At 45.4% G+C, this 16,228-nt stretch overlaps 1 protein-coding gene across 36 annotated transcripts in view; it reads left to right on the top strand.

The window, feature by feature from the left end:
- The window catches only part of IKZF1 (IKAROS family zinc finger 1), a 96,963-nt gene that overhangs the window by 70,240 nt on the left and 10,495 nt on the right, over positions 1-16,228 (top strand). For 11 of the 36 annotated variants that reach the window (XM_081534619.1, XM_081534601.1, XM_081534615.1 and 8 more), the window contains 3 exons: positions 4,402-4,569; positions 8,614-8,739; positions 14,482-14,613. In XM_081534619.1, the coding sequence (XP_081390745.1) occupies positions 4,402-4,569; positions 8,614-8,739; positions 14,482-14,613 (426 nt within the window). The remainder of the gene's footprint in view (positions 1-4,401; positions 4,570-8,613; positions 8,740-14,481; positions 14,614-16,228) is intronic. The other 25 variants (XM_081534622.1, XM_081534604.1, XM_081534617.1 and 22 more) reach the window with 5 other exon arrangements.

Below are 16,228 nucleotides of genomic sequence, written 5' to 3'. Positions count from 1 at the left end.
TTCATTTTTGATAAAAACTTAACTTCTACGGTTTAGCAAACTTTGTTTTTCCTAATGTGCCTGTTAATCCCCCAATTACTCAGTGAACAATCCCCACCACATCCGGCCCTAAGGGAAGCTCACAGGAGAGTAGTCAGGAGGCAGAAATTAAAGTGAACGTAGGTTATGTGGTGAGAGACCCTTTACAGGATGCACTGGGACCCATGTTAATTCATTCCTGGTAGAGAAATAGACCTCACAAATGAATCACTTTCCTGTTAATTCACGTAAAACCTCACTATACAGTGAAAGTTCTCTTCAATAAATATTTGTAACTGAATGAAATGCTGGCATACTAATTGGCCAGAATATAATGACTGCCTGCCCTGATAAAAAGAATAATTGCATTTAATGAATAAACCTGCCAAGTATAAATATGCAGAGTAGACTGCCTGTTTGCTGCCCACTTCTGCCCACAAATAGTGTCTACGTGCCAGATAGGCACCAACACATGGAGTCTTTCGCTAATGGAACAGTTCATTCCAGAAAAGGGGACTTAGAGACTACCAGTTTTATGATTCCAGTTTGATTTCTATTAAAAAAGAAAAAAGAAAATGTGAAACAAGGAACTCCTGGATTGCCTTCATAATGCTTTTCTACTTTGCATAGATATAGTGGTAGGTTGGTATGTATAGAAACAGCAACATGTTGGTCAAACTAGGTTTGAGTAGACACACTACAAAGTATCCACATTCACGGGATCAGAGCGGAATGTATCAGAAAGGCGGGCTTTGCTAATCACCAACCCTGCCCTGAATTCCCTAAGGCTAACATGTTTCTAGAGCAGCATTTCCCAAAGGTAAAGTTCCCATGAGTCACTGGAGGTCCTGTGAAAACGCAGACTCTGGTCCAGACCCAGAGGATGCTGGGAGCTGGAGCAGGGACCCAGACTGTCTGTAGGTGGTGCAAGGTGCAGCTTATAGTGAACCAGAAACAGTGCCATTTCAGGGGGCCTTTCATCAGGGAGCCTGGACTTGCACCTGCTGCCACCCAGTGGGCTGGGCACACCGGGGTTTCCTTCTGAAAGACTCGCTTGTCCGGGGCCACCTCCCTCATCACCAGCCCCATAAGGGCTGTGGCTGCCTTCATCTGAGTGGTCTGTTGATGCTATCATTTCACTTCCCCAGTTTTGCTGCTCAATTTCATTTTTTTAACTCAAGCATCATAGTAACATCTTCCTGCCAACCTCAGAGGGCTTCTGGGAGAATCAGAAGGAGGCTGTTAGGAGAGTAGCATGTAATGCAGGGAGAACCCCACCATGCAGATGTGTAGCATTCTGGTTCTAAATGATAGGATTTTTAATAGGAAGCATCAAGAAAAATGTCTGAATTATGGTTATCCTGTCCAGCCCTGTGCCTGCTCTATGCCCATCTGTAAGGTGAAAAGGTGCAATCATTAAGCTTTGTAAACATAGCCTCACATTGGGTGCTGGGCTTCCCAGGTGGCTCAGTGGTAAAGAATCCACCTGCCAAGCAGGAGACTTGGGTCAATCTCCAGGTAGGAAGATGTCCTGGAGAAGGAAATGGCAACCCAGTCCAGTATTCTTGCCTGGAAAAATCCCGTGAACAGAGGAGCCTGGTGGACTACAGTCCATGGGGTTGCAAAGATTTGTATATGACTTAGTGACAAAACAGCAGTAGCAGCAGCACACTGATTGCTGATCCAAGGATGACTGCAGTAAGCCCAGGCAAATCCTGTGGTTCAATATATTTATAAATTCACTTTCTTCGGATATAGGATCAGAAATTCTATGATGTAGGTGTCCATGGACTTTCTTTTTTACCCAATTAAGTTATGAAAAGAAGCTTAGGCATTCTTCAGAGAGTCCCTGAAATGGCAGATTATGGAGTCGCTGAGATTACAAACTAAATTTTGAATTAATGATACAAAACTCCGCATCCCAATTAAGTAAACGGGAATACAGACTTGGAGGAACTTGGGCTCACTAGCCATCATCTACATACTATAGGGGCAAGCAATTGGCAGTGGCAGAAGGACCAGGTATGGTGAGCTGAGTTCTGCCTTCCAGCTCCAGGGCCCTTTCCTGCTAACACCTCCAAAGGGAAGCCACCTTGAGTTGAATTCCGTGTCATGGCTTCAGCGAATGCTGTCTTCCGGTCTCCAGGCCCCAGGTTACATATTCATGCCAGCACAATAATCAAAAACAAATAGATTTCCAGGAAAGCTTGCCAGTGGAATTAAGACACCAGGCCCAGCAGGCTAAATGAAAGCCAATGACTCATATTAGAAGACAAACTTCACTCTCGAAGTCACGGCCCCTGTCTTTCCTGTCTGCCCTGTTCTGCTGAAGGGATACATGACTGTAACCATCTGTCCTTTCTCTCTCTGCTGAGACACTGGCTGGATGGCAGGGTCTGACCGGGTGTTCCCTCCAACCTTTCAGACCTCAGGAGAAGCCGGGTGCCCAGCATCTCGTCAGCGTAGAGGGGGCACTTCACAATGGGCAGGGGTCACACTGAGGCACGTTGGTCACCAGGAACAGTCCACATCCTTGTCATGACCATATTCATGGCATTGGACCACCTAGCTCTCCAGAACACTCAGCCTAAGGGTCCGCCCTGCTGGTCACCCTGCACTTGGGGCCACTTGCCTCCTCTTCCTTCTTCTGTCTGCTTGGAGCTAAAGACCACAGTCACACACACTCATGTGTGTGGAAAGGCCCAGAAGTGTTTCTAGTATGAAACTAACAATCTCTATTAGATGCTCCTTGGGTCTGCCTGCTACTAGCTGTTTTAATCTCCTCATGTAGTGTGGGCTCGTAACTCAGAGATTTGGGAAGTTACTTTTTCCATCACCTTTCCACCTGCTGGATTTCCTCTGCTCAGTCAGATCCAATCTAGATATAGACTTTGGAAAATTCCAAATATATTGTTATTGTTAAGATTCCAAATGGTCTATAACTGAATATCATTGTAAGTTTGCTTTAGTTTTTCCAGTAGCGTGTCTATCCCTCCCACTTAAGAATGATGATAATCTTGAAATTCAGATGCCAACACAGGCTTCTAAATTTAATTTTGTGTAGATTTAGTAGTACCAGATACACTTCTGATTGCTCTATCTTGTTCACCAAAATCATGCAGATTGATTGGGAAAATTGTTAAAATACATTTTAACACATTCTTCTTCCCTAAGGTAAAGTTGTTACTAGGAAGTGCATTTTCATGGTATCTCAATACCAGATATCATGGTCATACAAAGCCTTTCGTCTAAAAAAAAAAGCACCTTTTAAAGAGTTTCGATATTTACTTAAACATGACAAATGCATCCCTGTTTTAAGTGAGACTTAAATATTCACTGATTTTAGATTCTGAGACCTGTGACTAGTCAATAGCATATTTCTTGATTGCAGCTGCCTGTTCATCCCTTTGTTGGGTCCCGAGTTTGGGGAACTGACACACAGCAGAGAGTTCAGTGGGTTTTTTGTTTTGTTCTGTTGTTGTTTTTGTTACCACTCCAGTGGTTCTGCTCCCGAAAGAGTTCCTAATAGTAACTGAATTTCATCTCTTAGAATACCTGTACTGAAACTATAACTGACTTCAATAGATATGGATAGACTTAATACTGGCTTCAAGGTTGCAGGATTATGAGGCAAAGGAAAAAGCCAGAATCCTCAGTGGAGCTCAGATTTTGAGGGGGATTCAGGACTTCTCTTTGGATAATGGAAACCTTCCCTCCAGTCTCTCAACTTCTCATTTTATTCAGTCTTTCTCCTTCTCTCCCTCCCACCCTCACACTCTGTCTGTCTCTTTCCTGATTTGCCTGCATAGGGACAGACAGGTAATGGAGAAGAAATTGAAAGGGAAAATACAGGGAAAATGTAAATGAAAAGAAGTTATTATAACTGTTATAATGAAGTGCCTTTCATTTAAATATAAGAATGTAACGCTGAAATGAACTTGTGATCCTGAAATGCATTTTTAATGAGTTTCCTTTTTATTTTGCTGCTTCAGTGGCATATTTTAAAGACCCTTTGAAAAAAGCCACATTAAAACCCCCACCAAATGCCACAACACGCAAAATTGGATATTGGTTTATTCCAAAACTGCTGATCAGGAAGAGTGGCTCTTCATCACAAAATGTTGCAGTCACTTTATTTAAATGAGTTTGAATTTGCATTGTGATGTGCCATTCTGATTTAGGGGAAAAAAATTAGATTTTCAGATCAAATTGACCCAACCAGTGAAGCGTTAAGGAACTGGCAGGTTTAGTCTGAAAGCCTCATGTTCTATCAAACCTGCAGCCGGTGGAAGTCACCGGGCCCGTGGGAAACAACTTTCTCGCCGTGTCCTCCTCTGTCCCCGCTGAGTTCCGCTCTCACCTCTCTCCCTCTTGTCCCCCCAGGAGAGCGACCGTTCCAGTGCAACCAGTGCGGGGCCTCCTTCACGCAGAAAGGCAACTTGCTCCGGCACATCAAGCTGCACTCAGGGGAGAAGCCCTTCAAGTGCCACCTCTGCAACTACGCATGTCGCCGGCGGGACGCCCTCACCGGCCACCTGAGGACACACTCCGGTAGGTCCCCTGGGTGGGCGCAGGTGGGCTCAGCTCAGGGGAGCCTGGCTCCCTCCTGGGGCAGCCCTATTCCCAGGACCAGTCCCCTGGGCATTGGCTGCACCCAGTTGGAGGATCAGCGCCCTCCCCCCATGTGCTCTGGTCTCCCAACAAACCAGAGGAAAAGGGTGGGGAAATCTTACACAAGCTTGTATACACACACACACACACACACACACACACACACACACACACACGTGTCTCATCTTAGAATATTTTAAGAGAATCCTCCTCATCCTATTTTTCAGGTAAGTGGGTTTTTCTTTGCAAAGATTTTACCAGCTTGCACTTGTCCTGAATCTGCAGCCAATGCCCCGAAATTTCCAAATACGTCTCTCCATGATCATTGTGAAGCCACCCTCATTGCTGTTTAAGGCCGAGTGTGTCGGGGGTCATCATGGGGATAGTTTTCTTTGCAAAGGTGATTCTGTCCTGATTGGTGTCGCCTGGTGCACACCCAAATGGGCCCAAAGGGACCCAAAGTAGCAGTCACACCAGAGGCTGACTGAGGCGCCAGTGGGAGAGGCCAGTTTGGAGCTGTTACCAGAATGTAGTAAACCCATCCGGGTAATTGGGGTCTCAGTGAGATGATGGTACCTGTGAATGCTCCACAGTATTTGAAGTGCTCCAGTCTGGGAGCCCAGATCAACCTCTGATTATACTAGATCTCCTGCCTCCATAGAAAATTCCTTGGTGTTTCATGATCCAGTGGCCCTGTGATCTTCCAGGTCAAAGGAAGACAGGGTGAGACCTGTGTGCTGTCCCTGGGGGCATCTGACATCACGCCCTTCCCCTGCCCTCAGGGAGCTCACCATCTAGACCAGCAGCTCCCCATCACCCCCAGGGCAGCACCTCAAAGAGGCCGCTGACCCGGAGGAGGGGGTGCATGTCCTTGGAGAAGGTTGGCCTGGACTCAAGTGGTCTCTCCCCCTTAGATAGTGAGTATAGTTAATGCCAGGGTTTGAGGCCTTCACACATCTGTCGAGCTCCCCAGGGAAGAGACAGCAAAGGCCCGGTGTGTACCAGGTACCACGATGCATGGGAAGGGACAGGAGGGGCTCAAGGAGGAGACAGCAGATCTCCAGGGAGAGGTTTCTGGGTTCACCTTTGGAAAAGTTCCCGGTGAATGTGTGGTTCTGTGAGTTGTCCTAGAAAGGGGGCTGGGGGGCATTTATGAGTATGGTGGGGATGTCCTCCTCCAGGGGCTTGTCGGGAGGCCACAGGGACAGTTGTGGGGGACAGGCCGCCGGTCTGGTTCTCGGGGGGCTCGGCCCAGCCACCTCCCCTTGTTCTGACATCCTTCCTGACCCTCAGCATAGAGGAGGCTCCTAGATGCTCTTAGAAAACCAGGATGGTGTGGTGTGGGCGAGCTTCTTAAAAATCTGAGAAAGGAGCCACTTGAAGCCAGTGGATCCTCCCACAGTGGGAGATCAGTGGGGGTGACCCTGGGCCAGGGCCCTGCTGAGGGCTGGGAGGACTTTGCTGCAGGGGACAGGGAGACGGCATTTCCCCCAAAGTGGGACGGTGACACTGTGACAGTGAGCATTCTCGGATGCTTACAACGTGGATAATAAGGAGTGCGTGTGTTGTCCCCCGAGAGGTGAAGGTTTACAGGGCCCCTATAGGCTTCAGATGTGACAGTTACACCGTCTGTGTACAGAGCCCACCAGGAGGTCTAGGACAGAGCCACTTCACCAGTATCCTTCAGGTAGAGTCAAGCCGACATCATCCCAGTTGGTAGTGATACTGCATTGGAGTTGGTAGGATACACAGCACCCCTTTGGTAGAAAAAACAGACTGAATCTTAGCTTGACACCTACCATTGTCATCCCAGGCCACTCTGATTTGCAACAGAAATCTCTTCTGCGTATCAGTCATGTGGTGAAATTAGAAACATCTAGTGCTGTGTTTTAGGTTATTCTGGCTCCATTCCTGCTTATTTCATTTGTGGCATGATGGTGTCCTGCTCCAAGTATGGCTAACAATATAGATAGTCGTAGACTTTGGACAGTTTATTTCCATTAAGGATTCACTGATGAGTGTGTAGATAAAATTATAGGGAGAGAACCATCATTGATCCAGGGCTGCTGGTGATTCTGCCATCAGAAAGCGCCACTGACACACAGCTCCTAGGGGGAGAAAAAAAAAACAACAGTGATGTAGGTTCTACAAGTTGATTTCATAGGAACAAAATGAAGACTTCAGCCTTTGTCTACAAACCCAAATGTGGTTGTGTTCTATTTCATTGTGAAGTGGCTGCACTCCCATTCCACTAAAAACTGCCATCAACCTGGTAGCTTTCCCTGGCAACTGGTGGTGGCCTGAGATTCCGGCTATAGGACTCGTCCCATACTAATAAGAGGGACTTGGGTGGTCTGGAATGGTGGGGAAGGGTCCCCCTCCCTTCTTCTCAGCTTTCCTTGGAAGTTGCAAGCTTGGCTAGTGACCTTCCTTCCTACAAAATAGTGAGCTACACTTCAAGATACACTGTAGTTCAGTTGCTTCCAAGAACTTATGTTCCAGAGTTAAAGTCAATCATATACTCAGACAGAAATGGGTATTCAGACAGGAAAGGGTTTTCAGGCCATATGTATAGGAATTTGCTGAAGTTACAGTGTTTCCAGGAAAGGACATGGAGTGAGTTATCTTTATTCTATTAGTTTCTAAAGGGCATATTCAACAAATGTGCAGTTTTAAGCAACATTGTATATTTCAGTGTTGTTTCTTTGATGTTAGGGATACAGCACTTTCTCCAGATAAAGAATTATTCTTTTTCCCCACTAGTAAATGTTCCAGAAGTCAAATTTTGCTTTTCATCCTGGTTTTCTTAAACTGTAGCTTCTGTTCACCTAAGGAAGAGATTTAACCAATATAAGCTTTGGTTAAGCCATTTCACCAAACATTCCTATGTGGATGGCATGGATTTTCCATAATACTCTCAAATATGTGAAATCTAACAATATGAGCAGGAAAGGAGAAGATTCTGACTTTAGGATGGAAATTAATAGAATATCCTTTATCCATTTCATCTCCTAAAATGCTATCTATTATAATCTCTAAGTGTAGGTATGATATGAATCTGTGCTAGTCTTTTCCTAAAATATCACTCAATAAAATTCAGGAAGAACTAAACTCTGTATAGAAGTACACTACTCAATACAGTAGCCACAAGCCATAGGTGGTATTTACTTTTTAACTACTTAAAATTAGAATTCAAATTTCTGTTCTTAGTGGCACAAACCATACTTTTAACAATCAGCGTTCACACATGGCTCATGGCTGCCACATTGAACAGCTCAGGGGGAGAACACTTCCTTCTTCGTAGTAAATTCTGCTGGACAGGGCTGCTCTATTTAAGATAAGCCATGCTCTTCTAAGGGTCTTTGGGGGAGAAAATAGAGCTTTTCCAAGTTAGAACCAGAAAATGCATTTTGGGAACAGAATGCTCATTTCATTAGAGTCTGTTTATCCACTGTCGTTTCTTTGATACCTCAGATTATTAGTTTAGCACTAATTTAGGAGTTGAATTCACTTTGGTTGCATTAGATCTGGCACCAGTGTCATGCCAGACCTGGCCCATGGTGTAGAAGTGGACAAGAGGCTGACTTTGGAGCTGAATGTGTATATTGTCCTGCCAACATGGTACATCTTCCGCACACCTCTGCCCTGGTATTGGGCATCCCTGGTATCACACTGCAGGAGTTTGTTTTCTTCAGTTAAAAGACAGGCTTCATGATTCAAGTAGGAGAGAATTTGGTAGGCCGGACAGTGAGCAAGTTAAAATGAAAAAAGGTGCAGAAGTTCTTGGTACAATCAGGAAACCCCCGATCATTCACATTTTTAAATTCAGTCATCTTAACTGAGTCCATAATACTTTTAGCTCTCAAGAACAGATGGTTTTTTGGGTTTTTTTGCCTTTTTGATAAGAAGTGTATTGCATGCCTTCCCATGACACGTATGGCCACTATTTAATCGGGGTCTCGAACTCCATTGTGTCTCCTGCAGTTGGTAAACCTCACAAATGTGGATATTGTGGCCGAAGCTATAAACAGCGAAGCTCTTTAGAGGAACACAAAGAGCGCTGCCACAACTACTTGCAAAGCATGGGCCTTCCAGGCACGCTGTACCCAGGTAAGCACCGAGGGCACAGGCTGCCTGGCCTTGGCCCCCCTCCCTCCCCAGCCAGGGTGGGAAGGAGGGCCCCTCGCCCACTGGGATGCAGCTGGGCCAGAGCACAGGCCCGGGAGCTACCACAGCTGGGATGGAGGGATGTTTCTGGCCACTGAGATCTCACTAGGAGTGCCTCCTGCTTCCCAGCTTTCCAAGACTTCCTCTCACCAGGGAGCATGTGCTCGTGAAACCCCTCCCTCTCAAAATCTGGATCAGCTTCTAAGATCATAGTGACCCTTGAAAGTCTGAGGTTTTTACTTTTCTGGTTTTGTTTTGGGTTTTTTTGGTGGTTTTTTTTTTTTTTTTTTTTAACCTAGGAGTATAGATTGCTTCTTTGTGCTTAGTCATCAAAATAATATGTGAAATCTGGCTATAAAAATGATTTTTTTCATGAAGTGGATCAAATAAGAGTGTTCAGGCCATGTTTTCATTCATCACTGTTGGCACCTGCCTGGGACATGGGGTAATTGAAAGACCTTGACTGTCTGTGGTCCTGCAACTGTCACAGGATTCAAGGCAAGCTTCTTTTTTCCCTCATGTGCTCTGATGCATTGCTATGTATCTGTTGAATCTCAAGATGTTTGGCTCTGATCTGAGACAAGGTGAAGTGAAAGATGTTAACAGAGAGTATGGAAAGGGTTGAATTTACTCAAGGGGCCGGCAGTATTGTCAAAAGCACCTTTCTGATTTTCTAAGACATGAAATTTATGGATAGATCAGCTCAAGTTCACCTCTTTCAAAACACTACTCATTTAGCATGACTGCTGGAAAAATCCTCGTTGGATGGAGGTGTGCGTACATGTTAAGTCACTTCAGTCGTGTCTGACTCTCTGCGACCCTATGGACTGTAGCCCACCAGACTCCTCTGTCCAAGGGATTCTGCAGGCAGCAATACTGATGTGGGTTGCCATGCCCTCCTCCAGGGGATCTTCCCAACCCAGGGATTGAACCCAAATCTCTTATTATCTCCTGCACTGGCAGGCAAGTTATTTACCACTAGCACCAGATGGAGGAGTAGATGTTAAATGAATAGCTGAGGTTTTATCAAGCCTCATTCAGCTTTCTGACTTTAATAATAATTTTTCATAAAGAAAAATCCACCAGAGAACTCTCAGGTTATTAGTTTTAAATTTCCACATTTATTTTATTTTGTTATTGTGATTAGATACATATAACACGAGGCTTACTATCCTATTTTTAAGTGGGGTGGTAGTTTTTGTTGCTAAGTCATGTCCGATTCTTGCGACGCCATGGACCGTAGCCTGCCAGGCTTCTCTGTGGGTTGCCATTTCCTTCTCCAGGGGGTCTTTCTGACCCAGGAATCAAACCTAGGCCTCTTGGATTGCTGGCAGACTCTTTACCGACTGAGAGGGAAGCCCCATTTCTAAGTGTGCTTCAGTGCTGTTAAGTGAATTCAGTAATGCTCAGATTACTAATGGCAGCGGAAATCAAAGGAAAGAGGAGTCAGTGTCAGAATAAAGTCCTAAAAATTGAGTAGTCTTGGCATCAAGGAGTAGGATGCCGTGGTCCTAGTACCATGTCCCCCACTGATCTGGGGTCAATCTGGGTCCAACATTTGATTTCACTGGGCCTTAATCTTCTCACCTGTAAAATGGGGAGATTGCATCAAGTTATCTTTTAGCTTCCTTCAAAGTCTAAGGTCTATTTCTAGAACATAAAGGCATTGTATCTTAGTGGAAGAGAGGAAAGGAAATATTAATAATATTAATAATAATTTATCAATTTGTGGCCAAACCCTCGAGTAGGAGATTAAGGGATGAGAAGATGATTATAGTCCTTTAAAATAAAATGTAAATACTTGATATTACATTTTTCTGTTAAAAAAATGGGTCTTGGAAGTCAGTGCTTTTAATGAACGATTAAATAAGTCATTTATCTACTCAACAAATATTTACTGAGGACACATTATATACCATGCCAAGTCCTACTGAAGATCAGTTCAGTTCAGTTGCTCAGTCATCTCAGACTCTTTGCAGCCCCATGGACTGAAACACACAAGGCTTCTGTGTCCATCACCAACTCCCAGAGCTTGCTCAAACTCATGTCCATCGAGTTGGTGATACCATACACATATCTCATCCTCTGTTGTCCCCTTCTCCTCCTGCCTTCAATCGCTGCCAGCATCAGGATCTTTTCCAGTGAGTCAGTTCTTCAAATCAGGTGGCCAAAGTATTGGAGCTTCAGCTTCAGCATCAGTCCTTCCAATGAATATTCAGGACTGATTTCCTTTAGGATTGACTGGTTTGATCTCCTTGCAGCCCAGGGGACTCTACTGAGATAGTAATCTGAATTTCCCTCCAAAACTATACACATGGAATTGGGATAACAAGATGAACCAGAGGCCCCGGCAGAGTTCACAGGTTGCCTCCACTGTTTTCATGACTAAGCATACAAGCCCTAATGTCCAGTGGGGTTCTGGGAGCTTCTCCTTCACCGAGACCTGAATGCAAGCTTCTTTTCTGACTGTTTCCAAATGCCACTTAGGCCCATCTCTTAGGTGGGAGTTAGGGCATTCCTGCCTGACCGACCTCATGGAAAGGCTCTGAGCAGAGATCTGCGTCATGCCCTCACCTGAACACACACATTAGGGACTCCCTGGGGCTGGAGTCTCCTGTGTCCGTGTCAACACACTTCTACGTCAGGAATATATGTATTACATAGTACCCTACAGTCAGAATTCATTTAGTCCTGAGATGTGAACTGATTCCCTTTGGGGGTCAGATGGTTTGGAATTCCACACAGTGGCTTTCAGTCCTGTTCTCAGGAGATGAGAAGTCTTCTTGTGTGAAGTTCATGCTGGCGGAGGATCCATAAAAGCCCTTTGAAGAAGGTCCATCAAGTCTGCATCAAGGCACAGGCAGGCAGCGGGTGAGGGCCTCCCTGGACTGGGGCCGGTTGACCTATGCTTTCTGTGCATTTCTCATGTGCATCGCTCCCACACCTCCCAGGACCAGGCCTCATGAGCATGCACATGGGCCCTGAGACAGGCTTGAACTCCTCCAGTCCACCTTAGGTTGAGGCCATTCTTTGGGCTTCAGTTCAGTTCAGTTGCTCAGTCGTGTCCGACTCTTTGCGACCCCATGAATTGCAGCACGCCAGGCCTCTCTGTCCATCACCAACTCCCGGAGTCTACCCAAACCCATGTCCATCAAGTTGGTGATGCCATCCAACCATCTCATCCTCTGTCGTCCCCTTCTCCTCCTGCCCCCAATCCTACCCAGCATCAGGGTCTTTTCCAATGAGTCAACCCTTCGCATGAGGTGGCCAAAGTATTGGAGTTTCAGCTTCAACATCAGTCCTTCCAGTGAACACCCAGGATTGATCTCTTTTAGGATGGATTGATTGGATCTCCTTGCAGTCCAAGGGACTCTCAAGAGTCTTCTCCAACACCACAGTTCAAAAGCATCAATTCTGCAGCACTCAGCTTTCTTCACCGTCCAACTCTCACATCCATACATGACCAATGGAAAAACCATAGCCTTGATTAGATGGACTTTTGTTGGCAAAGTAACGTCTCTGCTTTTAAATATGCTATCTAGGTTGGCCATAACCTTCCTTCCGAGGAGTAAGCGTCTTTTAATTTCATGGCTGCAATCACCATCAGCAGTGATTTTGGAGCCCAAAAAAATAAAGTCTGACACTGTTTCCACTGTTTCCCCATCTATTTCCCATGAAGTGATGGGACCAGATGCCATGATCTTAGTTTTCTGAACGTTGAGCTTTAAGCCAACTTTTTCAGTCTCCTCTTTCACTCTCTTTAGGTAAAGACAAAGCCTTGCTTATGAAACATGGCAAAGATTTAATTTTTCTGAATATGATTTTATTTAGGAAGAAGCTTTCTGGTCATCTGATATAATTTCCTAACTTCTTCATAGAAAACATAAGTTTCTCTTGAGCCTTTAGGTGCATAAATTGCATTAGAAGCTTAGAGAGAAATATATCAGTGGTCTGGGAGCTCTGGACTTGTGGTCCCTTGCTGTGGTGGCTCTGAGGGTCTCAGGAGGCCCCATGGCCTAGCAGAAAGGAAACCCAGCTCAAGGTGCTGTAGGCACCCCAGGCAGGCCACAGAGCCCACCTTTGCAGAAAAGGATGGACACATCAGGAAGCATATTAGCTTGATCAAAAAGACAACAAGTGCAATTGACTTCTATGTATTTTATTCATACCCCTCCTATAAATCAGGATGTGGGCTATTATGTTTACCCATTTAATAAGAAAACCCACATTTCCAAGGCTAAAAAATCACATTTACCAGTGGTAATAACTGATTTGCAATATATTTTTTCAATGTGGCATTGATTGTGAAGCGATGAAAACATAAAATGCTTAGAAGTAGGGATTTTCCTGGCAGTCCAGTTGTTAAGACTCTGAACTAAGGGGGCAGTGAAGGGGGCACAGATTCGATCCCTGGTCAGGCAACTAAGATCCCATTAAGCTTCATGGAAGCGCAAAAAAATAAAAACAAAAAAGGAGCGCTAAAGAAAAAAAATGCTTAGAAATGCTCAGAATTGCTTCTGGTCTCACAGACTGTGCTGGGGCCAGAAGGCACAGGAGAGCCATGGGGGAGAAAGGCCTGGACGCTGCACGTGTATCTTCTGGGGTCATGGTCTGTTTTTAGCACAAAATTCGTGTCAAATTTTGTCAATTTTGTCAATTTGTCAATCTTATTGTAATAATATAAAGTGTATCTGGAAAAATAAAAGAGGGAATTGACATTTTTTAAAAAGAAAAGTAATGTCCAATGTTATATTAAAACATTGCTGTCATCTGGACCTCTTTGAAGACTAGACAGATAAATAAATAATAGAAATGGGTAAACCTTCCAGAGACCCTGTGATCAATCAGCATGCCCTGTATAAGAAAGGAAGACACACAGGGTAGTGGGATTTCAATGAACTCTACAGAATTGGTTTGGGAAGAATTGATTAGCCATTAGGAAGAAAATAAGTTCAGATTTTTAGCTTCTTATATATTAGGAGAAATTGCAGGGAGATGAAAAATTGATATTTCCAAAAATCCAGCCATAAAAACTAGAACACAGAGAGGCTATGCAGAATATATAGCTGTATCTTCAATTATGGAAAGAAAGGGATGACATAGCAAAGCAAAGATCAGCTAGAAGTACTCCCTATATCACCTCTCATCTCCACAATTTCTAGATTTCCTACAGTGCTTATTCTTTGACTTTCCAGATTGCTGTGTTCAGGGCCCAGGAACTCCCGAGTTCTTTCCCCCTATTGCCAGGGTTGGCTGCAGCATCCTTGTGGCCACGTTTCTCCTATGTCTCTGTTCAGTGTGACAGAGTCAGACCCTTAGATCATTTCTAGCTGAGAGTTCTTTCATTCTCAAGAGGGCCATTTTCAGGAGTGACTGAATGAGTGGACTGGGGAGTATGTGAAACATTAAGAAGACTTGTCAATGGGACACAATTGTAAAATCACAGTCCAGCTTCTGGGGAGAGTGGTGGTGCTTGTTACCAGATCTTAAAGGATAAGGCAGGTGTCATCAGCTCTGATCCTCCTCTGTCTGGCTGGCAGCGTTGCTGGGAAGATTAGAAATAATCTCCACGAAGATCCTGGCTCTTGTAGGCACTTAACACATGTCAGATTTAACACTGGATGATGAGACTGAATCCTTTCACTGTAAGCGTTTCTAAACTGGTCTCTCTGTCTTTGACTTTAGTCATTAAAGAAGAAACTAATCACAGTGAAATGGCAGAAGATCTGTGCAAGATTGGGCAGGACCGCTCCCTCATGCTGGAGAGACTAAGTAACGTCGCCAAACGTAAGAGCTCTATGCCTCAGAAATTTGTTGGTAAGAGTTAAACGTTTCCTGTCTCTTAAAAGAACAACCATGTGGGTGCTTTAGACGGTGATTAGTTGAGGGAAGAAGAAAGGAAACATATCTCATTTAAAAAAAAAAAGCAAAAATTAGCAAGCTTAACATTTCTCAAGTCTCTTGGAATGGTTTTCTGATAGGCTTCTTAAAAATACCAGATCTTCTCCCAGGGGTTGTTCTTAGAGGTGTTTTTGCAAGGTCTGGGGCACCTGGTGAGATCTGCTCTGTGTCTATCACGGATGGCTGATCAGCGAGCCCAGGGCAGAGGGCACACCGCCCAGATGCCCAGCCCCAGCAGCCTTGCTGAGCCTCAGTGGCTCCTTTTTCCAAAGTTCATAATACTCCCCATGGGGGCTACGTCAAAGTCTAAATAGGCACAATTGCAGGCCAGCTGGCCCACGAGGTGCATAGCAAGGCGTAGCCACAGCCTCGATTGCTATTTCCACTGCTGACTGCATCTGTGCCAGCTGCTGTCAGTGTGGGGTCACCCTCTCCTCCAGTGTAGACGATGGGCACACCCACAGCCATGTCGTCCTACAAGGATAACACCAGGGCAGGTGGGAGGGGAGAGAGGCACTGGGCTGGGACTCAGCCTGAGGGTGTGAGTTCACACCCAGGTGTGAGCTGTCACCTCTGCAGCCTAAATTCCATCCTTTACATATCTCACAGGGTTTTATGGGCTTCTCTGGTGACTCAGACAATAAAGAATCTGCCTGCAATGCTGGATACCTGGGTTTGATCGCTGGATTGGGAAGATCCCTTGGAGGAAGGCATGACAGCCCACTCCAGTATTCTTGCCTAGAGAATCCCCATGGATAGGGGAGCCTGACAGGCTGTAGTCCATGGGGTCTCGAAGAGTCAGACATGACTGGGTGGCTAAGCACGCACACACAGGGTTTTATGAACATAGAATAACACCAGGATGTGAGGACATTTAAAACCCCTCAATGTGAAGATGGTATTATGAAAATAATATGGAAAGAGGATGGAACAGGGAGAGGGTCACGTCAGCTTGGGAAGTTGACAGTGACCTTGAAGTAGGAAGAGGATTTCTACACATTTTTGACAGTGGAAGAATGGAGGAGGATTCTAGGCAGATCAGAACAAATACAGAGCAATGGTGATGCTGGCTGGGGACTTGAGGGGGACATGTGGACAAGTTCGAGAAGCGGGGCAGATTCCAGGGTGAGTCACGGACCCTCAGGGAATCCCCTGAGTAACAAAGCCCCAGTCAGCTCTGGTCACAGGTGAATGGCCTTTGAATGCCAAGGTGAGAAATGTAGCCTTAACCCAGCAGGCAGGAGAAAGCACTGACACATCTTTAACTGGAGTCACCTCTTGGAAAATAGACACCTCTGGTGCCAAAAACTGACTGGAAATGGGAGAACACAGGGCCTTGGTGGCCTGGAAAGAGGAAGGTGTGGGGGACAGGCTGCTGAAAGGGGAAGGTGGGGGCCGCACGGGGGATGGAAACCACAAGTCATGGGGACTCGAGGACACGGGTGCCAGTGACAGGTTCTGGGGATTGACAGAGGCTGGGCTTGATCTGTCCATTTTGAAGGACTTTCTGAATGATGCCCCGTGGAAACCT

Source organism: Giraffa tippelskirchi, chromosome 10, assembly GCF_054371585.1.
Source record: "Giraffa tippelskirchi isolate mGirTip1 chromosome 10, T2T-mGirTip1v1.2.pri, whole genome shotgun sequence".
Classification (NCBI taxonomy): domain Eukaryota; kingdom Metazoa; phylum Chordata; class Mammalia; order Artiodactyla; family Giraffidae; genus Giraffa; species Giraffa tippelskirchi.
Note: the sequence above shows the minus strand (reverse complement) of the source record. Positions and strands in the feature narration are given on the sequence as shown.